The sequence below is a fragment of the Varanus komodoensis genome, unplaced genomic scaffold, assembly GCF_004798865.1.
Source record: "Varanus komodoensis strain SLA01 unplaced genomic scaffold, ASM479886v1 scaffold4, whole genome shotgun sequence".
Taxonomy (NCBI): Eukaryota; Metazoa; Chordata; class Lepidosauria; order Squamata; family Varanidae; genus Varanus; species Varanus komodoensis.
The window spans coordinates 49060977-49086283 of record NW_025335941.1 but is presented as its reverse complement, the minus strand read 5'-3'; the positions used below and the strand labels follow the sequence as shown (position 1 = coordinate 49086283).

General features: G+C 43.9%; 1 protein-coding gene across 6 annotated transcripts in view; it reads left to right on the top strand.

Annotated features, from left to right (window-relative positions):
- The first annotated feature begins 893 nt into the window (after nt 1-893).
- The window catches only part of MPHOSPH8 (M-phase phosphoprotein 8), a 33003-nt gene continuing 8589 nt past the window's right edge, over nt 894-25307 (top strand). For 3 of the 6 annotated variants that reach the window (XM_044441773.1, XM_044441774.1, XM_044441775.1), the window contains exons 1-9: nt 895-1230; nt 4271-4426; nt 9303-10433; nt 12316-12415; nt 20143-20370; nt 20872-20997; nt 21082-21170; nt 22835-22975; nt 23425-23511. In XM_044441773.1, the coding sequence (XP_044297708.1) occupies nt 1027-1230; nt 4271-4426; nt 9303-10433; nt 12316-12415; nt 20143-20370; nt 20872-20997; nt 21082-21170; nt 22835-22975; nt 23425-23511 (2262 nt within the window). In that variant the 5' untranslated portion in view covers nt 895-1026. Of the gene's footprint in view, nt 1231-4270; nt 4427-9302; nt 10434-12315; nt 12416-20142; nt 20371-20871; nt 20998-21081; nt 21171-22834; nt 22976-23424; nt 23512-25307 lie in introns of all 6 variants that reach the window. The other 3 variants (XR_006415857.1, XM_044441777.1, XM_044441772.1) reach the window with 3 other exon arrangements.

Below are 25307 nucleotides of genomic sequence, written 5' to 3'. Positions count from 1 at the left end.
CCTTCACATTGAGATACCATATTAAATATTTTCCAGGGTGAAAGTGCAAGCTGACCATAGAAATCAATGGAGAATTCAAGTGTTTGATGTAGCTCTGACTAGGTACTGGTTCGTCCCCTCCCAAACCATAACATTTTATAAACATATTGCAACAATTGTATGTCACATTTTATGGTAATGCTCTCCCTAAGCACCTCACATAAAATAAAACAATCAGAAACTCATTATGCAAATAAAAATCAGTGTTACAGTTGTGGCATTTCTGCATTGGTTTCTCTGTATGTTACATGTTCCAACCCACATTCCCTCGAGATGCATAAGCTCTTTGTTGAAGTTTAGCGTGTTTATCCTTCAATTCCCCACATTTAGACAAGACCTAGTGCACTTAGAATATATGAAATAATTTTATTACATGAACAATCGAACAAATAAAGGTTGTTGTTGTTGTTGTTGTTGTTATTGAGTGTAATAACTATTCAGAAAACAGAAGGATGCAAGCAGGAACTCATAAGAACCTAAGAAAAACCATGCTAGATCAGAAAACAAAATCAGACATTCCTGCTATCACCTTGCTGTTAGAGAGGTCACCTGCCCAACCACACTATCAAAGAATTTTTAAATCCTTATTTATTAGCAACTGTCCCGGGGGAAGGGGAGAGAGGGGGAAAAAGTGATCCCACCCAGAAATCTAAAGCGGGGGGATTCTCTCGTACTGTATTTATCTATAGTTCCATCCCCCTTCCGGTCTCTCACCCCGCTTTCCTCGGGTGCTTTCTGACTAGTGGGCTGCTCGAGCTGCACCCTATTGGCCGTTGGCTCCAAGAAGCGTTCTGATTGGTGGCTATTGTAAGTGCGTCATGGGCTTTCTAAGGAGCTGATCGGTGGAGGATGCCAGCACCGCTAATTTCGCGGCCAGTGGGGCGCCTCCCTGGCTCGGCCCGAGGAATAGGGGGCGGGGCGCGTGCGCGAAGGCTTTGAATGTCACAGCCGCTTTCTACGGTTGTCGTTTGAAAATTCGGTCCAAACATGGCGGCTGCTGTGAGCGGGACCGAGGAGGAGGTGGCGACAGCTGCAGCCACTGCCAAGGAGAAGCCGAAAGCCGGTGAGGCGGGAGAAGGAACTGCGGCGACGGTGGCCACAACAGCCGCGGCGGGCGGCGGCGAGAGCGAAGAGGATGAGGACGACGTATACGAGGTGGAGAAGATCCTGGACGTGAAAACAGATGAAGACGTGAGTCTGGAGGGGGGGAGGCCTTGCAGGGGAGAGCGGACTTCATTCACCGGGGGGGGGGGGTGCTTTTTCTCTCTTGAAGGAGAATGGTGGATGGTTCCTCAGCGTGGGCGAGGGTATTAACCTATAGCTGAAGAATGGGAAACCTACGAGGAACCTAAAGAGAAAAACTAGGGAAGCTTCTTCCACTGTTGTTCCACCGTGGAAGTGTTCCTTTCTGTTTGTTTTATCCTGAGGAGAAAAGTGAGTGAACTACCAAGAGGCACTCTAGATCTGATTAACTTTCTTTACAAAGCAGTGTATTTTAACAGAAGACTAAGAACAAATAATTTACTTACCAGGTCCACAAAAAATCCTGTGTCTGTATGGTAGATTACAGAACTAATAAACCAGAGTGGTATGCTTATTTGCAAGAAACACGTGAGAAATATTTATGGTGCAGTTCTATTTATGTTTAGTCATGAGAAAAAGTCCACAACACCCAGCATGCCCCAGCCATACCCATAAGGCTGGAGCATGCTGGGAATTGTAGGGCTTTAGTTTTCCTTTATAAACATGCATAGTATTACACATTTAAGTAAAGTAGCCAACATTGAGGGTCATTTAATTACACTCCGTAGAAGAAAATGCAATGGTTAATTAGAATCAACATGGTTTTATCAAAAATAAACCCTGTTAGACTAATTCAATTCAATTTTTTGTCTGAGTAACCTCCCAAATGGAAAGAGGGAACACTGTGGACATAATCTACCTAGACTTCAGCATAGCCTTTGACATGGAGCCCCATAACATCCTGATAAGCACACTAGCATAATGTGGACTAGATACAAAATCTGTTAAGTAGATCCAAAATTGGCTGCTAAATTGGACACAAAGAATGCTCATCAATGGCATCTTCTCCAGCTGAACGGAGGTAACTAGTGGGGTGCTTCAGAGTTCAGTCCTAGACTCAGTGCTTTTCAACATGTTTATTAATCATTTAGATGAGGAAGTATGATGAATGATGATCAAATTTGCAGATGATACAAAACTGGGTGGAATCATGAACACCCTAGCAGACAAAATGAAGATCCAGGGCAATCTTGATAAACTCAAATGCTGAGCTGAAAGCAACATCATAAGATTCAATAGGGGCAAATGCCAAGTCCTCCACCTAGGAAAAAGAAACCAAATGCATCAATACAAAATGGAAAATATGTGGCTGAACAGAACTGAAAAGGAAACACACCTTGGAGTTATTCTGGACAACAGGCTAAATGAGTCAACAATGTGATGCAGGCGCAAAAAGGGCAAATGCTGTTTTGGGATGCATTAATAGAAGTATTGCTTCCAAATCATGAGAAGTAATTTCCCTGTACGCTTCACTAGTCAGACCTCATCTGGAATACTGTGCCCAGTTCTGGGCACCAAGATTTAAGAAAGATGCAGAAAAATTAGAAAGGGTCCAGAGGAAGGCAACAAAAATGATTCAGGGTTTAGAAACACTGCCCTATGAGGAGAGACTGAGAAAACCGAGTATGTTCAGCCTTGAAAAGAGAAGGCTGATCAGGGACATGATATCACTCTATAAGTACTTCAAAGGCCATCACAAAAAGCAAGGTCAAGGTCTCTTCTCTTTGATACCAGAGTATAGGACATGCAGTAATCAACTCAAGTTGTGATAACCCATATTCAGATTAGATATCAGGAAAAGCTTCCTCACTGTCAGAGCAATACAACAGTGAAACCAGTTACCTAGAGAGATTGTGGGCTCTCATACACTAGAGACATCTAGAAAGAAACTGGACAGTCATCTGAATGAGCTGGTGTAAATTTGTGACCTGCAACATCAGGGAGTTGGACTCCAACGGGCTTCTTGTCCCTATCCCCCTTGTCCTCTGCTATTCTATGATTGTATGAGGGCAGAACTATTCTTGGGAGATAGTTGCCCATTCTATCTCTGAGAGCTTTTTTGTCTCCTCTAGGAAGGTGCACTCTCCCAGATAATAATGCCTAAGCGCAGGAGTAGACAGCTGTTTTTCTTACACATTCTCAAAGTAAATATTTTTAGAGCATAACAGTGATGTGGTGTGGAGAGTTGGACAAGGGACCTGGGAAATCTAGGTTCTAGATCCACTCAGCCATGAAGCTCAGTGGGTGACTTTGGGCTGGTCACTCAGCCCAAGCTATTTCACAGGGTGGTTGTGGTTGTTGTTGTTTGGATGAAATGAAGTGGAAGAGAACTATGTAAACTGCTTTGGGTTCCTCACAAGGGGAGAAAAGGCATGATATAAACACAATATAATAATAATGTAATTTTCTGAATTGGTTTAATTCAGAAAAACAACCTATTTCATCTTGAAAATCTGGGAAACACTAAAACATACTGTTGCTTATAGAGGCAACTGCGTTAGAGTATATCAGCAGCATAAATTTAAATTCATTTAGTGGTAATTTGTGGGAACATGAGTTCTTTGAAGGGATTAGGCATCTCTTAACAGAATGCCAAGCACCCTTGCAAAACTACAGTTCCTAGGCTCCTCTGCCAAGCACCCTTGCAAAACTACAGTTCCTAGCTATGACAACTAAATTAATACTAATGCCAGTATTTTGTTCCTGTTTACTCATCAGAGAATTTACTGTTATTAAAAAGAGTTGTCATTGATGTTTAAGTAACTACTAAAAGTTGTACTGCAGATTTGGATTTAGTCTTCAAAAGTAACACAATTCTTTCTCTCTCCTGCCCAACCCCTTCAGTCTTATTACCCGAATGTAAAGGTCAGTGGTGGACAATAGTGGCTGGGTATCCTTGCAATCTGAATACAGATATATATGTATGGTCACACAATGGTGCTAGCAGAAATACCTTCTACTCTTCCGTTAACTGCTCTCAGCCATTTCTTTTTAGCAGTAGGATTGGGCATAGTTGTAAAGGCATATCTGAGTTCACTGGTGCCTCCCCACTAGATGATTATTTGTCATCTCACGAAGAGAAAGCCATTCAAGTCAATGAGAAATCTTGAGTATTGTATATTTAGATAACTCTTTTTTGCTTTTTCAGGGCAAAATTGTATACAAAGTACGATGGAAAGGATATTCACCAGAAGATGATACTTGGGAACCAGAGGAACATTTAGAAGACTGTAGAGAAGTGCTTCTGGAGTTCCGAAAGAAAATAGTGGATACTAAGCCCAAAACAGTTAAAAAAGAAGTACAGGTATGTTTAATTTTGGCCTTATCTTCCCCACAATAATTCACTTTAACTTTATTTTCTGCGATTGAGGAACTTCACCTTTTAGAGAACAACCCTATGGTCCTTGGAGGGGTCATAGAATCCCAGGGACCATAGGGTTTATTCAAACCCCACTCTTGAAGCTGTAGGTAGTCCCAGCCTTGGAACCAAACTATACTATCAGTTGCAGCCACCACAGAAAGAACTATGCAAGCTTTATTTTTGAGGTTGTAAAGGCAGCCTTGGATAACTTGGTAGTGTTTTTGAAAAGGGGAAATTCTAGTGTGGAAGAGCTGCCTGGGTATGAGAAATCCTATGCTTTTCCTATCCCTGGCCCTCCTGCACTAGATGGGCCCAGAGACCTGTCTTGCCAGCAACAGTCTGACAGAGTATTGGAAATGTGGGAGCTGCTTATCCCTAACTGCTCTCAGATGTTGGTATTCTACGTTGTGAGACTGAAGTTTTTATAATTGGATTAGTACTGATTTCAGGTTTAACTGATGGTGATAATTTCATCACCACACTGTAATTAGTATCCTTGTATATGATCTGCTACATATTTATGTTCTGTGATAGTCTTTGGACAAATCAATTTATTGTAGTGATCTATGCCATTTCTGTTCCTAGAGTAGTTTAAAAACAAACAAAAAAACCTAGAATTTGCATTTTCCATTGTATTTTAGAAAGCCCATTTTATAGCTGGTGAGATACTGAGTTTATATGCTGTATAGTAAGTATTTGCTGTCTTCACGGACCTTTTCTATGGATGCAAATGTGGTCATATTAAAAATGCTTTCTTAGCTGGCCTATTTATTTATTTATTTATTTATTTGAACATTTTTATGCCGCCCCATTCGCCGAAGCCTTGGGACGGCTTACAACAATAAATTAAAAGTAATTATAATATAAATTACAATAAATATAAACATTAAATTAAAAATACAAAAATACAATATAAAATAAGCCGCCCTGGCCAGATAAAATCTAGTAATACTAACAGTTAAAATGTCGCTTAAATAAAAAGGTCTTCGCCTGGCGCTGAAAAACAAATAACGATGGCGCCAGGCGGACCTCTCTGGGGAGCGCATTCCATAACTTAGGCGCCACCGCGGAGAAAGCCCTCCTCCGAGTACCCACCCTCCTAATTTCTTTCACGGAGGGTTCCCGGAGTAGGGCCTCTCCCGCTGATCTCAGGGGGCGGCCGGGCAAATATGGACGCAAGCGCTCCTTCAGGTAACCAGGACCCAAGCCATTTAGGGCTTTATAGGTCATCACCAACACCTTGAATTGGGCCCGGACTTCAGTGGGAAGCCAGTGAAGCTGACGGAGAACTGGAGTCATGTGACCATAACGCCCAGTCCCAGTCAGCAGCCTGGCAACTCTGTTTTGAACCAATTGAAGTATCCAGACCGTCTTCAAGGGTAGCCCCACGTAGAGCGCGTTACAGAAGTCAAGACAGGAAGTCACCAGCGCATGTATCACTGTCGCGAGGCAGTCGTACTCCAGGTAGGGGTGCAGCTGATGAATCAGCCGAAGCTGGAGGAAAGCGCTCCTCGCTGCTGCTGTTACCTGAGCTTCCAGTGAAAGCTCCGGGTCAAGGAGCACTCCCAGGCTGCGGACCTTGTCCCTAGGAGGGAGTGCAACCCCATTCAGAACAAGGTTCAATTCACCCTCTCCGAAGCCTGATCCACCAACCAACAGGACCTCCGTCTTGTCTGGATTGAGCTTCAGTTTATTGGCCCTCATCCAGCCCATTACCTCAGCCAGGCACCGGTTCAGTACAGCCACTGCCTCACCTGGATTGGTGGAAAATGAGAGGTAGAGCTGGGTATCATCAGCATACTGATGGTTCCGCAGCCCACACCTCCTGATGACCTCTCCCAGTGGTTTCATGTAGATGTTGAACAGCAAAGGGGACAAAATGGACCCCTGCGGTACTCCATGGCATAGCTGCCATGGCGCAGAGCCATAGTCCCCCAACACCACCTTCTGGAATCGGTCATTGAGATAGGAGCGGAACCACCGCAAGCCTCCGACCCCCAATCCCGCCAGCCTATCCAGAAGGATACCATGGTTGATGGTATCGAAAGCCGCTGAGAGGTCCAGGAGAACCAACAGGGACGCACTCCCCCTGTCCTTCTCCCTGCACAGGTCATCGTACAGGGCGACCAAGGCAGATTCAGTACCATACCCGGGTCTGAAGCCGGACTGAAATGGGTCCAGATAATCAGTTTCATCCAAGAGTGCTTGGAGTTGTCCCGCCACCACCCGCTCTAACACCTTGCCCAGAAACGGGATGTTGGCCACTGGTCTATAATTAGTGGCCATCTCTGCATCCAGTGACGCCTTCTTCAGGACCGGTTGGCTACCACCTCCTTTAAAGGGGCAGGCACCCGACCCTCCCTCAGAGAAGCGGTAACCACTTCCAAGATCCAGATCCCAATCCCATGCTTGCAATTATTTATTAACCAAGACGGGCAAGGGTCCAATAGGCAAGTGGTGGGACGTACTTGTCCAAGCACCTTGTCCACATCATCAGGCCGCAGTAACTGAAATTCATCCAATAATTCTGGACCAGACGGCAGCATTGGCGTCTCCCTTAAAACCTCTGAATCAATAGTGGAATCCAGCTCGTGACGAATCTGAGCGATTTTCTCCCTGAAATGCCTGGCAAAGTCGTCACAGCGGGCCTTCGAGGGTGGAACCAGGTCTTCTTTCGGACCTGGACGAACCAGGCCATGCACCACTCGAAAAAGCTCCGCTGGACGGCATTGTGAGGAGGCAATGGAAGCGGAAAAAAATCTCTTTTTCACCGCCCTCACCGCCACAGCATAGGCCCGATAGTGGGCTCTCAAGTGTGTTCGGTCAGATTGATCTCGTGATTTCCTCCACCTACGCTGTAGCCGTCTCCCAACCTGCTTCATCGCCCTCAATTCAGGAGTGTACCAAGGGGAAGAGCGGGCTCTGCCTGGTGGGAGAGGGCGCTTAGGAGCGATCGTGTCAACAGCCCTGGTCTCCCCATTCCATAGTTCGACCAGAGCCTCGACAGGAGCACCCGACTTGTCAGCCGGGAACTCCCCCAGGGCCTTCAGGAATCCTTCCGGATCCATCCGGCTCCAGGGGCGGACCCACACAATCGGGTCCGCATCCTTACAGAGGGAGAGGTCGCTCTCGAGCACAAACCTCACCAGGAAGTGATCTGACCATGACAGGGGTGTCAAGCATAAATTCCTCACCCTCAGACCACCCTCCTCCTGCCCTGTTGAGAAAACCAGGTCCAGAGTGTGTCCACGTTCATGGGTCGGGCCGATGACATGTTGAGACACCCCCATGGCCGCCATGGAGGCCATGAAGTCCTGAGCCGCCCCGGTCAGATCAGTCTCGGCATGGAGATTGAAGTCCCCCAGGACCAGGACTTTTTTAGCCTACTGAAAGTTGTACTGACTTCTGTTAGGATCAGGATTTTAAAACAGAAGTACTGGGACCTTGCTAAGAGAGCCAGTGTGGCGTAGTGGTTAAGAGCATGGGACTGGGACTCAGATGACCTGGGTTCTAGTCCCCGCTCGGCCATGGAGCCAACTGGGTGACTTTGGGCCAGTCACAGACTCTCAGCCCAACCTACCTCACAGGGCTGTTGTTGTGGGGATAAGATGGAGGAGGAGAATGATGTAAGCTGCCTTGAGCCCTTTGTAGGAAAAAGGCAGGATATAAATCGGAAATTTAAAAAAAAAGTATTTTGGTCATCTTGAGTGGCCACCTGTGTGTCTTTATAACCTGCAGGTTTTCAGTGTTCCTGAGGTACAAGACAGTTATTCTAAACACACACTAGAGATTAAATCTACTAAAATGAAAAGAATGCCTAAGAGAAGGCTAAGCATCTTGACATTGTTACAGCAATTCAGCATTAGTTGCACTAGCTGCCTCTTTGCTTTTTGACCTCATTCATAGTGCTGGAATTGACTTTTACAGCTCTAATGGTTTGGAACCAACTTACTTTAAGAACACCCCGGTGACCATATTTTAAGATGATCTATGGAGGCTGTGGTAGTGTGTTAATGGCAGGAAATAGGAGATGGGACAGTTATACTGGTGGTTACAAAAAAGAGAACATTTTCAGTGGTGATCCATACTTATGGAATATTCCACCATTGTAGATATGATTAGTGTCCTCCCTCTTTTCCTTTAGGTGGTCTTTATAACATTTTTTTAAATTTCAGACTATCTCTAATTAAATGGTAGACTAATGATTTATTGTTCTTAGTGCCTTTTTTTAAAGATCTCATGTTCATGGTTATTTTCAAATGATTTTCTTATTTTTAAAATTTTTAATGATGACATATGTTTCAAATATTGCATTTATGTGTTTTATTTGTATTTGTAGATATATGGTGAGAAAAATATTTTTGAAAGGTAGTTTATAAATTCCTTAATAATAAATCAAAGTTATTTACTAAAGATCACATTGTACACTTTTTAAAATTTCTTGATGATTTTTTGGAATTTGATGGTTTTTAACCAAAAAAGCATGCAGCTAGGCTAGCACAGCTCAGAGTAGTTGGGTTTTGGTTTGTTTATTGAACAGCAGCACATGATAATTCTCATTTGAAATGGTGATTTCTCTCAAAAGTTGTTTGCATGTCTGAGCAAAGAGTCAAAAATCATGTGGTGAAGGCTCAAGCCTTTGAATCCCAGCATTTGTCTGTCTTTGTTTCAAAAATTCTAACATGGTAATTTAAGGATCAGTTTGAAAGCAATGTTTTCATCAGACTGAGCATTTTGAAGCTTCAGTAGTCTTCTATTAATTCAGATTTGTACATTAAGTTTAATCTCACAAACCCCTTCTTTTGTCTTCCTTTTCTAGAAGCTTCCATTAAATGATGATCTTTTTGAAGCGGACTCTGAAGCAGACAGTGACTGGCAAAGTGATACAAAAGGAGACTTATCTCCAAAGAAAAAGAAGAAGAAATCAAAAGACAAAGAGGACAAAAGCCAAGATGAGATGCAAAAGAAAAAGTCTAAATCAGCAAAAGGTAAAGAGAGGCCTGGATTTGAACGTGAACATTCTTCTGATAGTTTGGCCTCAGATTCAAAACCAAAGAAAAGGACATCAGAGTCAAAAGAAGACACAAAAGATTTCAAAAAACAGAGAAAGGAAGATACAAAAGACACCAGCAAAAAGAGGGGAGAAGTTAAAGATGCAAAGAAAAAATTAAAAGAGGAGTCCAAAGAAATGAAGCATCTGCAGAAAGCCAAAACCATTGCTCATCAGTTAGATGCTGAATCCAGTGTTCTGGATGATGCTTTTTCTCAAGCTGCTGATAATGAAAGTGTGGACTTGGACTCAGACAGCAGTGAAGAGAAACACAAGACATCTCCTGGAAAAGAGCAATTGGAAGAAAGAAGCATACTCTGGGCTTCAGTTCAGCAGCCAGATAGTTCATCAAGCACAGATGATAGTTCAGAAGTGAAGGTTAAGAAGAAAAAGAAGAAATACAAAAAGTTTGAAGAACTTGAAGAAAGTAGAAAAGTAGACAGGCATTTGGAAAAGAAGAGTGCACACAAAAAACAGAAGGCTTCAGAGAAAGCAAAGGCTCCTGCTGAACTTGACAATAAGAGACCAGCTACTCCAGTGCAGAAAAGTGTGAAACTTTCCGCTGATGAAAGAGGACGCAAGTCTGTTGATTCAGCAGGGGAGGTAAGCAATAATTCAAAATTGAAAAGCAGAGAGGTTAAATCAAGCCAATTGTATGCCAAGGATGTACCTCAGAAGTCAACAGTTGCTGAAGGAAAAGAGAAAAATATAAATTGGAGAGCAGATGATGAGAAAATGAAAGAGAGATCTTCTCAGCATTCTGTAGGGGAGAGTATCTTTGAAAAATTTGTCCTGGATTCTGAATGCAATAGAGGAGGGAGCACAGTCAGCAAGAAGAGTCTATCTAAAAGTGATTTAAATGCTGAGGACATCCCAAAGGAAAGAGGCATGTTATCTAAGGTAATCTAAATTGGATGATGCAAGATTAAATTTTTCCTTACCGTGTCTCTTTTTCTGAACATCTCTTATTTATTTACTTAGTTATAATAAATAAACTCTTATGTCCAACTCTTAATGTTTGGTTTGGGTTGGGTTTTGTGGTGGTTGGTGTGGTATTTTTCTCTAGACCCTTCAAGTCATGTTCAGTTCCCCAGCTTTTTTTTCTCCTTAGTGGTTTTAGGGTAAAACAATGGTTTGAATGTAACTAATGTGGAGGATTATGTAAATAGAACTCTCAGGTTCTTGGGGCATGCAGAGGGGAAGGTTAGCTCCCTCCCTTCTGCAGTAGTCTTCACAAAAGTTGCTTATCTGAACTTACTTGTTCTTTCCATGTCCAAGTGAGGAGCTGCTCAGGCTTCCTCATGGCCGCTATTTACATAACAGAAATGTAAACAGTAATTGTAGTACTGTTCTCATTGTCATGTCTAATTTGCTGCTTAGTTGTTTGGCCACATTTTTGGGTGGATAACCAACATGAGAACCGTAGCTGCTATTTATCTGTAGCAATGTACAACAGAGAAGTGATAAGTCAGAAGAAGAGAGGGTTATTTAACTCAAAGAGTTTCAGCTGTAGTGTGATCTAGAAATGTAATAAATAATTTTCCTTGAATAAACAAATACTCCTATTTCTTGTTTCCCCCAAAACACACACAAACTACTTCATGTAGTTTCAGACAGATAATGGCAATGAATTCAAGGCAAGGTTACAAAGTCCATGTAAACAAACTAATTTTTAAAGTAAGATGTATTAGTATTACGAAGGAACAGAAATATAGACTGATCTCTACAAGAATAAATGCTGATGTCCCGCCTCACAAAAATAATAAATTTTGTATTTGAAAAATACAGAAATAGCATGGGTCCCTTCTCTTGAATTTTAAAGTTGACTAAATGTGCAGTTCTATGAGGATGCCTTTAACCCCCTGACCATAGAGGATTATCGATATCCTATGCAGGATCAGAAAAGTACAGAAGTGATGGTCGCTTCTGCACTGTTCCCTCTGTGCAATACATTTAGATGGCCACTTCTTCCCACTTTCAGAGCCATGCTTACAGAGTGGCTTGCACTCCAGAAAGTGCAAAATTCCATCCCATACCATTTTTCTGAGTCCCCTTTTAAAAGTTGTTTTTGACAGGGTAATGGGTGTTGTTGGATGTAGCATCTGTCAGAAACCTCTTCAACTTCCTCCAAGACACAGTAAGCCCAGCTGGCAGACATCAAAAGTGGGATGAAATGAAGATATTGCTATATAAATGAGATACTTGCTTTAGTGCAATGTTTATCATTTTGTACCTCATACTTAACTGGACAGTTCATTTATATGACTTAATTGTTAAAGAGACTTTCTTAAAGCCTGTATCAGTTTCTCATCATGTGCCTGAAAATACTTTTGCCAGGATCCAGTAACCCTGCACAATTGGTTCTGTGTGCCAGAGAGTGTTGGAGACTTGCGTTTTCTCAGGTAGCAGCCCCTTTCATCTTCTACCCATCAGTTGGCAACCTCCTTAATTTCAAAAGCAAATATTTAAAAGCAAATTTGTGATATGGCCTGAAGATCTCTTAGAGTTGGTTGTTTTAAGATTACAAATTCCATTGACCTAAGTCCTCATGTGCAAATTAGCTTTTTGCACCTTGGTCTTACTATGAATATTTAAGCAGGCTGTGTGATGTGTTTATTTGTGATCAGAATTAAGCTGCAAGCTTGCTTTTTTGAGTATATGCAAATGAGCTTCCAAGCCTTGCTTACCTCAGTAGAACAAATACTTGGTTGCATGTAAGTGTTGCACTTGGTTGCACTTCTATTGCTGTAAGTGTTTGAGACCACTGTTTTTATATTTGCAGGAAAAGGAAGCCAAAAGAAGTGAAGCAAAAGAGAAACTCCAGAAAAGATTTGACTCTGAAAAGGAAGAAAAGGGCAGAAAAGAACACAAAGGACTCAAAAGTATGTATAAAAAGTTTGTTGCACAAATTATAAAATCATTTTAGAACATCAGAGTGATCTACCCATAGATCCTGCCATAGAGTATGTAGTCCCAATTGTCTAAGTATGATTTATATTGTACCTTGTCTATGTATAGCCATAATTTTGCCCCAGATTATTTAATCCTAATGGGTTGAATCCAGATTTAGTCATGTGCAACAGGACTGGTGAAAGTGAACTTTTTAAATCCTTCTTCCCAATGGCAGTCCTTGAGACACCCTGAAAAGGGATTGGGAGTTCCTTCCTAGAAGTCGCGGGGGAGAAAAACCCAGACATTCCTGTTGAGGGGCTACTGACATTGTCTCAGTGAAGGATGACTATCTAACATGAGGTGGTCCAACATGCAGCCTATGGGCCACATGCAGCCCCCGAGGCCTTGTTCTGCCACGCTCTTGCTGCTTGGAGTTCCTTGTTTTTCCCCATTTGGGATTCCAGGTATGGTATGGACAGATTTGCAGTGAGCTTTCCTGAGATTGCTGGCCTGTCCTACTCTCTTCCTGAGCCTCAGAAGAGCTTGTCCCAGCATGCCCCACATCACTCCAGCTGATGAGCACAAAGGCACGCAAGAGCTAAATGCCTTTGTGTTCCTCAGCTGGAGTGGTGTGGGGCAAGCTGGGGAGAGTTCATTGGCTCAGGTACAAGAGGCTTAGTGCACCAATTCCAAGAAGGTAAGAGGGGTCACATGGGAGGGTTTCTGGACAAGAGAAACAGGGAAGAAAGGGATGGACCATCCCAGAGGAGCAGTCATTGTGCTCTGACTGCAGTCAGAGAAGGAGCTGCCTATGATCTCTGATTCTTTTTTCATTCATTTAGTCCTAAAATTGGAGGAGGAGGGGAATGACCCATGGCAAAGACCATGTGTTTGCCAAGGGTACAGGGGAGAGTTTACCTCTCTAACCTTCTGGCAATTGTGTGAGGGACCTGCCCCTGCGCGGCACCACCTGAATGGGTCTGATCAGTGTGAAAAGGACCTATGATTCCTGCTTTCAAAGGAGGTTTGCTGCAGAAAGTTAACAGGCAGCAAGTAACTGGGCCACACTGCTGCAGCTCCGTTTTAACTTTCCCATCTGTGCACTCACCGTGCCTGAGGCCTGTGAGAAAGGATGTCAGGGGTGGGGTGGGGGGGTTGCACTTGTGGGAGGCAAGGTGGAGCCACATTCCCTTATCTTGCCGGCCATGGCTGAAGGGCAGTGGTCAAAGAGTGATAAGTGGCTTGGGGCCGTTCAAGGTCATTCGGGGTTGGGTTGGGCCAAGGACCCTGGTAGTTTGGGACAGGGAGAGGCTGGGCAGGGTAGTTGTTTTGTACTAGTGTACTCTTTGCTGGGAATCTTTTTCTCTTCCAATGGAGCCAGAGGCATTTTTTACATTAGGGCTCCTTTTTAACTACATGGCATCCTATTTTATATGTATATTCCATTTTAACTTGGTATTGATGTCGCTGCTGAATGCCAGGTCGATCCAAAATAAAACATCCCTCATCCATTATTTAATCATGGATGAGGGGGCCGACCTGGCAAGTATCACGGAGACCTGGGTGGGAGAAGCAGGGGGCGTGGTGCTCACCCAGCTGTGCCCACCTGGTTATCTGGTGCAGTATTAACCCCTCCTAGAGGGAAGGGGGAAGGGAAGTTGCCCTAATTCACAGAGATTCAATCTCCCTCACAGGGCTTCCTGTCCCTTTGAGGCCATGTCTTGAGTGTTTGCACTTGGTGTTGGGTGATTGAGAGAAACTTGGGATTCTGTTGGTATACCATGCATCCTTCTGCCCAACAGACTCTCTGCCTGAACTGACAGAGATCATCTCGGACCTGGTGTTGTGGACTGCCAGGATGTTGTCCTGGGGGACTTCAATCTCCAAGCCGAGATTGTTCTGACCAGGGCAGCTCAGGACTTCAGGGCCACCATGGGGCTGTCTCAACATGTCACTGGCCCAACATATGAATAAGGCCACATTCTGCACCTGGTCTTTTTGATGAGGCAGGAAGACAGCGATCTGGAAGTGAGGGATTTGATGTTAATCCCTTTGACATGGTCAGAGCACCTCTTCATGAGGTTTGAACTTGGAGCTAGTTTTCCCCTCCTTAAGGTGTGGACCCTATTAAAACGGTCCACCCCTGGAGACTTACGGATCTTGATGGATTCCTGAGGGCTCTGGGGAAATTTCTGGTTAATAGGACTGGCGCTCCTATAGATACCCTGGTTGATTTCTGGAATGCAGAAATGACCCAGGCGATTGACATGATGGCTCCTAAATGTCTTCTCCTGCCATGCTGGACCCATGTGGTGCCTTGGTATACTCCTGAGTTGTGGGAGACGCAGCAGGCTGGGAGAGCATAGGTGAAGGAAACCCCATGCTGAATCTGACCAAATACAACTGAGAGCTCATTCTTGAGCCTATGCTGTGGCAGTGAAGGCAGCCAAGAAGGAATTCTTCTCTGCTTCCATTGCATCCTCACATTGCTGTCCAGCTGAGCTATTCTGGATGGTGCAGGGCCTGTTACACTCCGGGCCACAAAACTACCCTATTGCACCATTGGTGGTGTGATGTGATGACTTTGCCCAGCACTCAGGGATAAAATCACTCAGATTTGTCACAAGCTGGACTCCATGGTTGATGTGTTACCTGAACAGGAAATGTCTAGAGCGCCATCTGGTCTATCTTTGTTGGATGAGTTTCAATTGTTGTGGCCTGAGGATTTGGACAAGGTGCTTGGAATAGTCCAACTCGCTACCGGTTTACTTGACCCTTGCCCTTCATGGCTATTCATTAAAGCCAAGGTCAGGATGTGTACCTGGGTCCAGGAGATCGTTAATGCTTCTCTAAGGGAAGGGAAGGGAAGGTCCCCACCCCCTTAAAAGAGGCAGTGATCAGGCCCATCTTAAAAAGGGTGAACCTGCACCCAGAGATTTTATTTTTATTTATTTATTTATTAAAACATTTTTATGCCGCCCCATTCGCCGAAGCCTCGGGATGGCTTACAACAATAAATTAAAATACTTATAATATTAAATTAAAAATATAAACATTAAATTAAAAATACAAGAATACAATATAAAATAAGCCACCCTGGCCAGATAAAATCCAATAATATTAACAGTTAAAATGCCGCTTAAATAAAAAGGTCTTTGCCTGGCGCCGAAAAACAAATAACGACGGCACCAGGCGGACCTCTCTGAGGAGCGCATTCCATACCTTAGGTGCCACCACAGAGAAAGCCCTCCTCCGAGTACCCACCCTCCTAATTTCTTTCACGGAGGGTTCCCGGAGAAGGGCCTCTCCCGCTGATATCAAGGGGCGGCCGGGCATATATGGATGTAAGCGCTCCTTCAGGTAACCAGGACCCAAGCCGTTTAGGGCTTTATAGGTCATCACCAACACCTTGAATTGGGCACGGACTTCAATGGGAAGCCAGTGAAGCTGACGGAGAACTGGAGCCATGTGAACATAACGCCCAGTCCCCGTCAGCAGCCTGGCAACTCTGTTTTGAACCAATTGAAGTATCCGGACTATCTTCAAGGGTAGCCCCACGTAGAGCGCATTACAGAAGTCAAGACGGGAAGTCACCAGCGCATGTGTCACTGTCGCGAGGCAGTCGTACTCCAGGTAGGGGTGCAGCTGATGAATCAGCCGAAGCTGGAGGAAAGCGCTCCTCGCTGCTGCTGTCACCTGAGCTTCCAGTGAAAGCTCCGGGTCGAGGAGCACTCCCAGGCTGCAGACCTTGTCCCTAGGAGGGAGTGCAACCCCATTCAGAACAAGGTTCAATTCACCCTCTCCAAAGCCCAATCCACCAACCAACAGGACCTCCGTCTTGTCTGGATTGAGCCCTCATCCAGCCCATTACCTCAGCCAGGCATCGGTTCAGTACAGCCACTGCCTCACCTGGATTGGTGGAAAACGAGAGGTAGAGCTGGGTATCATCAGCGTACTGATGGTTCCGCAGCCCACACCTCCTGATGACCTCTCCCAGCGGTTTCATGTAGATGTTGAACAGCAAAGGGGACAAAATGGACCCCTGCGGTACTCCATGGCATAGCTGCCATGGCGCAGAGCCATAGTCCCCCAGCACCACCTTCTGGAACCGGCCATTGAGATCGGAGCGGAACCACTGCAAAGCAGTGCCTCCGACCCCCAATCCCGCAAGCCTATCCAGAAGGATACCATGATTGATGGTATCGAAAGCCGCTGAGAGGTCCAGGAGAACCAACAGGGACGCACTCCCCCTGTCCTTCTCCCTGCACAGGTCATCGTACAGGGCGACCAAGGCAGATTCAGTACCGTACCCGGGTCTGAAGCCGGACTGAAATGGGTCCAGATAATCAGTTTCATCCAAGAGTGCTTGGGAGTTGTCCCACCACCACCCGCTCTAACACCTTGCCCAGAAACGGGATGTTGGCCACTGGTCTATAATTAGTGGCCATCTCTGGATCCAGTGACGCCTTCTTCAGGACCAGTCGGACTACCGCCTCCTTTAAAGGGGCAGGCACCCGACCCTCCCTCAGAGAAGCGGTAACCACTTCCAAGATCCAGATCCCAATCCCATGCTTGCAATTATTTATTAACCAAGACGGGCAAGGGTCCAATAGGCAAGTGGTGGGACGTACTCGTCCAAGCACCTTGTCCACATCATCAGGCCGCAGTAACTGAAATTCGTCCAATAAAGCTGGACCTGACGGCAGCATTGGCGTCTCCCTTAAAACCTCTGAATCGATAGTGGAATCCAGCTCGTGACGAATCTGAGCAATTTTCTCCCTGAAATGCCTGGCAAAGTCGTCACAGCGGGCCTTTGAGGGTGGAACCAGGTCTTCTTTCGGACCTGGATGAACCAGGCCTTGCACTACTCGAAAGAGCTCCGCTGGATGGCATTGTGAGGAGGCAATGGAAGCGGAAAAAAATCTCTTTTTCACCGCCCTCACCGCCACAGCATAGGCCCGATAGTGGGCTCTCAAGTGTGTTCGGTCAGATTGATCTCGTGATCTCCTCCACCTACGCTCTAGCCGTCTCCCAACCTGCTTTATCGCCCTCAATTCAGGAGTATACCAAGGGGAAGAGCGGGCTCTGCCCGGTGGGAGAGGACGCTTAGGAGCGATCGTGTCTACAGCCCTGGTCATCTCCCCGTTCCACAGTTAGACCAGAGCGTGGACAGGAGCACCCGTCTTGTCAGCTGGGAACTCCCCCAGGGCCTTCAGGAATCCTTCCGGATCCATCTGGCTCCGGGGGCGGACCCACACAATCTGGTGCGCACCCTTACAGAGGGAGAGGTCACTCTCGAGCACAAACCTCACCAGGAAGTGATCTGACCATGACAGGGGAGTCAAGCATAAATTCCTCACCCTCAGACCACCCTCTTCCTGCCCCGTCGAGAAAACCAGGTCCAGAGTGTGTCCACGTTCATGGGTCGGGCCGATGACATGTTGAGACAGCCCCATGGCCGCCATGGAGGCCATGAAGTCCTGAACCGCCCCGGTCAGATCAGTCTCGGCATGGAGATTGAAGTCCCCCAGGACCAACAACGTGGCCAGGGACGACTCCATAAAACAGCTTAAAATACTATAAAATTATAAAAACAGTTAAAAACTCACAATAAAACGCAGCCCAGCAGGAGGGCCAATTATAACACAGCCAAACAAAGCCCCCTGGCCAGCCCAGCCCCCCGCTCGGCCCCCGAACGGCACCCAAAGGGCGGCGACCGCCCTTTGGCTGACACCCTTTGGTCGCTGGCCCCGGCCGCCGCTTTTCAGGGCGCAGGGCTCTCGACGCTCCGACGCATCCGGTCACGCCTCTCACCCGTGCCGGGTGTGGCGGGCCAGTCAGGTGGTGGAATCTGGCGGCGCGGGCTGCCAATTATAGGCTGGTGGCTAACATCCTGTTCTTGGGCAAGGTGCTCAACTGGGTGGTGGCTGGGCAAGCTCTCTTGGAGGAAACTGACCATCAGGTTTCAGGCCTGGTTATGGGACAGAAACTGCCTTGGTACAGTGCCCTGTATGATGACCTGTGCAGGGAGAGGAACAGGGGGAGTGTGTCCCTGCTGCTTCTCCTGGACCTGTCAACAGCTTTTGATACCATCAAGCATGGTATCCCTCTGGATAGGCTGACCAAGTTGGGGTTTGGAGGCACTGCATTGCAGTGGTTCCACTTCTACCTGACTGGCCAATTCCAGAAGATGGTGCTGGGGGATTGTGGCTCTGTGCCATGGCAATTTATGGTATGGAAATGTCATTCATTGCATGGCCCCTGGGTTCCGTTTTGAAGCCCTCTTGCAGCCCTCAGAGTACAAAAAGTTGGACCACTCTAATATAACAAAAGCTCTCTGATAAAACAAAAAACAAAAACAGAAAACTTTTGTCAGGAGATCAGGGCTTCTGTGGAGTGAGGCAAATGTAATTTATGAAACAATTGATGAAATTAGTAGGAACCACAGATATGAGCATAGAAAAATCTTTTTATTTACCCAATATTTTAACAGTTATTTTTTATCCATATTTGTACTGTATTTTGTCTCATGCTGTTGTATTTTATTGTGTATTGCTGCTATGACTCTGGAATGATTTGGTTGCAGTTGCTGGGTTTGCCATGGACATACTGTGGATTTATTGTCATTTTTCTAATCTATTATTTCTGTAATTTTATATGTTATTGATTGTTGGTATATATTTTTAGTTCGGTAAACTGTCCAGAGAGCCTCTTTTGGCTGATGAACAGTATAAAAATGTCTAGATAGATAGATAGATAGATGGATGGATGGATGGATGGATGGATGGATGGATGGATGAGCCAAATGACATAGTGTATTAGGAAATAGAACAAGACATTACTACAGAGTTTAATGTTGGTTAAGCTCTAGATATAATCATCTTGACAAGATATTTTGCTGAAATTTTTGACTCTTGAGCGTCTTACATTGGTTTACTGGCTTAAGTAAATTGTTTAGACAATCTGAGTATTATAGGAAATTTTAGGGAATGGCTTGTATCTTTGAAATACTACCTTGGTTGAAAACAGATTTCTGCAACATGTTCCTATTTTAACAAAAATACAATTCTCACCAGTTGTGTTGATAGAAGACGAGGAGATGTTTAGGTCTGGTCATCTGGCTCCAGAACAGGACACATTAGTAAAGCTTTGCCCAGTATTGACTAGAAAAGGTTGAGGTCTTACTTTTATGCAAAGATCAGAGAACTTGACATCCTCCTTTACTGAGACAGTCCAGTTAGTTTATAGTAAGTCATCACCATTTGGTTGCTATCCTACATTCTCACTGCGATCTTGCAGGTAAATGCATTGTAGTAGAGGCTTTGGTGCTAATACATTATGCTTGTAATCACTAACATTGGGTTGTACCTTTTCTCTTTTATGGTGTGAATTTCTGTTTCTTGGCATATGACCTGCATAATTATGGTGAACTATAGGCTGACCAGTTTCAGTGCTTACATTCTGGCCATCTGAGTGGGGAGATGGTTAGAGGAGCTGCAATGGGAATTTACAGAGGGAAGTCCACTTCTATCAGACCTGTTGCACTGTGGGATGCAACTAAATAGCTTTCTAGTCCAGAAAATAAATGTATTTTTGACACGTTCCTATCTTAAATGCTGAACTATTGAACATTAGTTACTGTCATACAGTATTTTTAATAATGAATGTTACATTCAGTGATGTCATGCAGTACACATTAATTTTAACTATGTTCTAGGTTTGAAAGAGATCAAGAGTGCATTTGATGTGTTTAGTATCTCTTCAGAAGAAAAAAATGAATACTTAGACAATCGTAAAAGAGAAGAGTCTGGGCATGAATTCAGATCTACAGAAGAGTTCAAATCAAAAGACAGACAGTTATATAGCAGGAGCTCAAGAGATGAGACAGATACTTGGGCTTATATTGCTGCAGAAGATGACCGTGACATAGTTGAAGAAAGTTCTGGTAAGTTGAGAGTGTGACATCAATGCAAAAGACCACTTGAGTTCAGTTTCTTTACTGAGTATGGCCTAGATAATCCAAGGACCTGATTCCCAAGGTTACCTGATAATGCTAAAAGTAGTTGTAGGAAAGTCTGCAATGATAAGTTGATCTTTTAGTCTCATTAAAACATAATGAAGCTGGTAAAAGGACTGCTGTGCCATGGAGACAGCCTTTGGATCTGATCATGATGAAGTGTTCCCTCAGTGGAGTACAATCCCATCTAATGCAGGGTGAACAACGCCAGGATAAACCTGAGCAGATGAATAATTCACCAACAAAACTGCTTTTGTTTGAACTGAGCATCACTTATTGGCTTTCATCCTGTTTATAGCCCACCATTACAATGAATTATTTTTCTGCTTGAGTTGGATTAAGAGACAGGTGCAAGGGAGAGTATACAATGATGATTTAATTAATGAAGGCAAAACTGTCGTTATCCCTTCTAAAATATCAACTTGCTAGATGCGAAGCAACAAACTGTGAGCTTGGGCATGGACATGCAGTTAGAGTGGCTGACGCTGGAGGACTTTCAGAAGCACCTTGATGGAGAAGATGAAAATCACTTGGCAGTTGAAGCAGTATCTTCTAGTAAGTAACAACTACAAAGATGGAAAATTTTCGTATCTCCCTTTTTGAAGTTGATTCATTCCAATGGAACTTTCTTTCTTCTAGCTCAGCTGCGGGATGCTGTTAAAAATGGGCACTATGATATGGTAAAGATGGCACTTAATTCAAATGAAGAATATAATCTCGACCAGGAGGTAACTTTTTGTGAAATAAATAGTTTAGTATTCTCCTATACAATAGGCATGAAGTAATTTTCATGTTTATGTAAGTAAACAGTAATGAACTATACATAAAATTCTTAATTCTGTCAATGACCATATACTTGTGCTATACTCTCATGGTCAGAATTATGATCTTTATAGCACAATTCTGTTGATGTTGTACAGAAATACATACCAATGTGTTCAAGATGCCTTATTCCCCAGGAAGTGAATTTTATTGTTACTACTTTTATATCATGCCATTTTTTAATCTTGGAAGGAACCCAGGGTAGTCTATGTAATTCTCCTCCTGTCCATTTTATGCTCACAAGAATCCTGTGAGATAGGTTATGCTGACAGTTAGTGACTGGCCCAAAGTCACCAAGAGAACTTCATGGTTGAGTGGGGATTAGAACCTCGCTCTCTCAAGTCCCAGTCCAACACTCTAACCATTACACCAAACTGGCTGTTTGATTTTAAAAATCAGTCTTCCATCGGGTAATTAATTTAAAAGCTTTTGATCAGCTAAAAGTTCCTCAATCAGCTAATGTTAATTTTCACATAAGAGTTTGAAACCCTGCAAAAAGTGAATGCATATTTCACAGCAAGCATTAGCAGTATTTTTTCTTTAAAATTTTTTTTTAATGCAAAGTTAGATTTAACCTGTTAACATCACAATCCTATACAGTTCAACTCAAAAGTAATTCCCACTGAATTCAGTGGGACCTACTTTATTGTACAAGTAGGATTTCAGACTAAAACCTAAACATTCAACTAAGATATATTTAATTGGTTGACATACTGTATCAGGTCACTTTTTCATGATGGATGTGTTGAAGGTGGGATCAATAACTTGCTAATATGAGTTGGGATAGTTATTTGGCGTTTCGGGTTATGTTCACTTTTGATGCACGTGTCTCTGAAGTGCTTGAACCACTGATTGTTCAGTGGCTTAAATATTGAAAATCTCTATAAAACCATATTTTCAAATGCGAGTAACTGTGTGATAGTTCATAGTTTTTCATCAAGATTGACTAGAATTGTTCCCATGTTTTCCAACTGCATTAAATAGTCTTAGACTTGCTAGCTACCTCCTGGATAAGGTGGATAACAAACTTTAAAATAACAGCATCTAAGCTCCACCTGGGGTTTCACCACCAGCACCACCACCACTCTAAGACCATCTTATGTCAACCACCCTGTAGGAAGGATTCCAGGAAAGAGGAGCCTGGCGATGACAGCAGGTACCTTGTCTGCCAGAGCCATTTTGTTTCATGATCACTTACATGGCTTTTATGTATCCATGTATTTTATAAATGTCAGATCATGCTTGAAGACTTCTGTCAAAAAGCAGGATGTAAGTTGACTGATTAAGTAAAATATGCACATTGCAAACAATGTGAGATTGGAATTCTATCCTGCATCTAAATAGTCTCTCAGAGATGAAAAAAGCATCTATCTTTCCCTTCTTCCTGTGTTTTAATAATAATAGCAACCTATGCAAAATGTTTAAATGCCAGTTGGGGAACATCTGACCATATCGCTTTCTGAATGACCCTTCGGTACAGAGCTGTATATCATTTAGTATTCATTTCTTAGAGTTGCAGCTTAGGCAAAAGTTGTATTGAAAGCCGAACATTAATAAACTGCTATTTCAGGATTCTAGTGGAATGACTCTTGTGATGCTCGCTGCTGCAGGAGGTCATGACGATATCCTTCGACTTCTCATCAGGAAAGGAGCTAAAGTTAATTGCAGGCAAAAAAATGGAACAACTGCATTGATACATGCTGCTGAAAAGGTTGGTTAATTTTCTGTTTGCTTCTTTTGTTTTCATTTACTGAGGGATTTTTCCATTTGTTGCACCCAGTACAAGGAATGAAATTAGTGTGTAACTGGAATGATTTTAAAAAAGGTAGTGCTGATTCAGCCTCTTGGTATCTGAGAAATCAGTGGATGTTTGCAGTAGTATGCTTCATTATTTTCACTGTACCCTTGGGCTACTCCAGATGTTAAATGTGAAAAATAATCAGCTAGCCTTTTTCTCTTAAGAGTCTTTAGTGTCCCTGAATTGCTATTACCAGAAAAAAATGCTTTACCTTTACTAAAGCTGACACAACGTAAATCTCATTTCTGAAAACTTTATAGGGCTGCTTTAGTTTTCATGGTTATACACTAAAATGTTCAGCATTCTATGTTTGATTTACTGTCAGAATATACATCTTTTCACAACTATTTTGTTTCTTCTAGAACAATCTAACTACTGTAGCCATCCTTTTGGAAGCTGGAGCATGTGTGAATCTACAGCAAAATAGTGGTGAAACAGCCTTAATGAAGGTATATGTTGATGAGATATGACTGATCTGATATGCATAAATGAGACATAGGTGGATGAGCAAGGAGGCGGTAGCTGTGTCCACTGTGGTACTTGGTTCAACAGCAGGGAAGACTTGACCGGGGTGGGCAGCTTCTCTGATACAGCAGAATCTGTTCTTGCCGGCTTCCTGTCCATCAGGTGGTGCATCTACCATCTGTAGTGCTGAACCAGCAAGGCAGATTAGGGGATCCGTTGCTGTCCCACATACTCTGCTGTCCAGCAGTCTCTCTGAGCTAACGGAGGCGGTCTTGCTTGTGCTGTTGAGATCCCCCATGAGTGTTTTTTTTTTTGTTTTGCAAGGGGCGTGAGCTTGGGACATCAACATGCATGCTGAGGGTGCCCTGTCTGGGCCACCTCGGGGTTTCATGGCCTCTTTGACAGCTAGGGGACCATCCCAACATGTCCTTGGCCCAACACATGTAGCAGGGCATACTATTAGACTTGTTTTTTTCAGCTGGCAATGGCAATCTAAAGCTGAAGACTTTGAATCAAGGCCTTTGTCATGGCCAAGTCATTGTTGCTGAAGTTTTAACTTACAACAGCTTTTCCCTTCTGCAAGGGTGGCAGACCTATTAATATTGTCCTCCCATAGAATCTAATGCATCTGGATAGGTTCAAGAGGGTTTTGGTGGGAGGTTCTGGCTAAACCAAGATTGATGTGAGGGATTACTCTAGTGGCTTTCATGATTCCTTGAGCAATCTTTCTATACTAGAGAGTGCATGGGGCTGAGAGTGATGAAACCAAACAGGAGACGGTTCAAATGCATATGGTTTACAAAAAAAAGTAAAAACTCCTAGTGGATGCACTCAAATGCATGTACGCCTATGCTCAGATATATTCAAGGGCCACAGCAGTGGTATCTAGGAAACAATATTTTTCTATCAGTGTTGAATCCTCTGTGTGCTAGCTGCCCAACAGAACTTTTAAGAATTATTGGCTAATATTCTGACCCTAGGAAAGTCCAAGATTCATCAGGGACCCACTCATGTGTTTGTAAGGCACTTACAAATAAGCATCTCATTTTGTGGGACTTAGACTCTATTGTTGCAGCAGATAAATCATGAATCACTGGAGAGCCAGTGTGGTGTAGTGGTTAAGAGCATGGGGCTGGGACTCAGACGGTCTGAGTTCTAGTCCCCACTCAGCCATGGAGCCCACTGGGTGACTTTGGGCCAGTCACAGACTCTCAGCCCAACCTACCTCACAGGGTTGTTGTTGTGGGGATAAGATGGAGGAGGAGATGTAAGCTGCCATGAGCCCTTTGTAGGAAAAAGGCAGGATATAAATAATAAATAAATATGCGTGTATCTAGAGCACAGCCTTGTCCAGTTCTCTTGGATGAGTTTCAGCTGGTACAGGTTGGCAAGTCCTTGGAGTGGTTCAGGGAACCACTTTTGTGTTGGATTCTTGTCTGTGGCGCAGCAGGAAATGGAACACCTGCCAGGAAGGTATGACCAACCTGATAATGAGGGTGTTCAAGGATAGGCTAGATATGCACATGGTAGGCATGGAGCCAGAGGTCAGACTAGATGGCCCAGGAGACCCCTTCTGACTCACTCAATTTCTGTGTTTCTGTAATGAGAACCAGAACACTCAAATACTTAAATCCATTCTGGCCCAGTGTCACTGGCTGTCTATACATTTCCAAACCCAATTCAGAGTGCTGGCATTGACCTATAAAGCCTTACATAGCTTTATATATTATTTATAGAACACTATACCTGAAGAAGCACTTATCGTCATAGGAACCTGCCC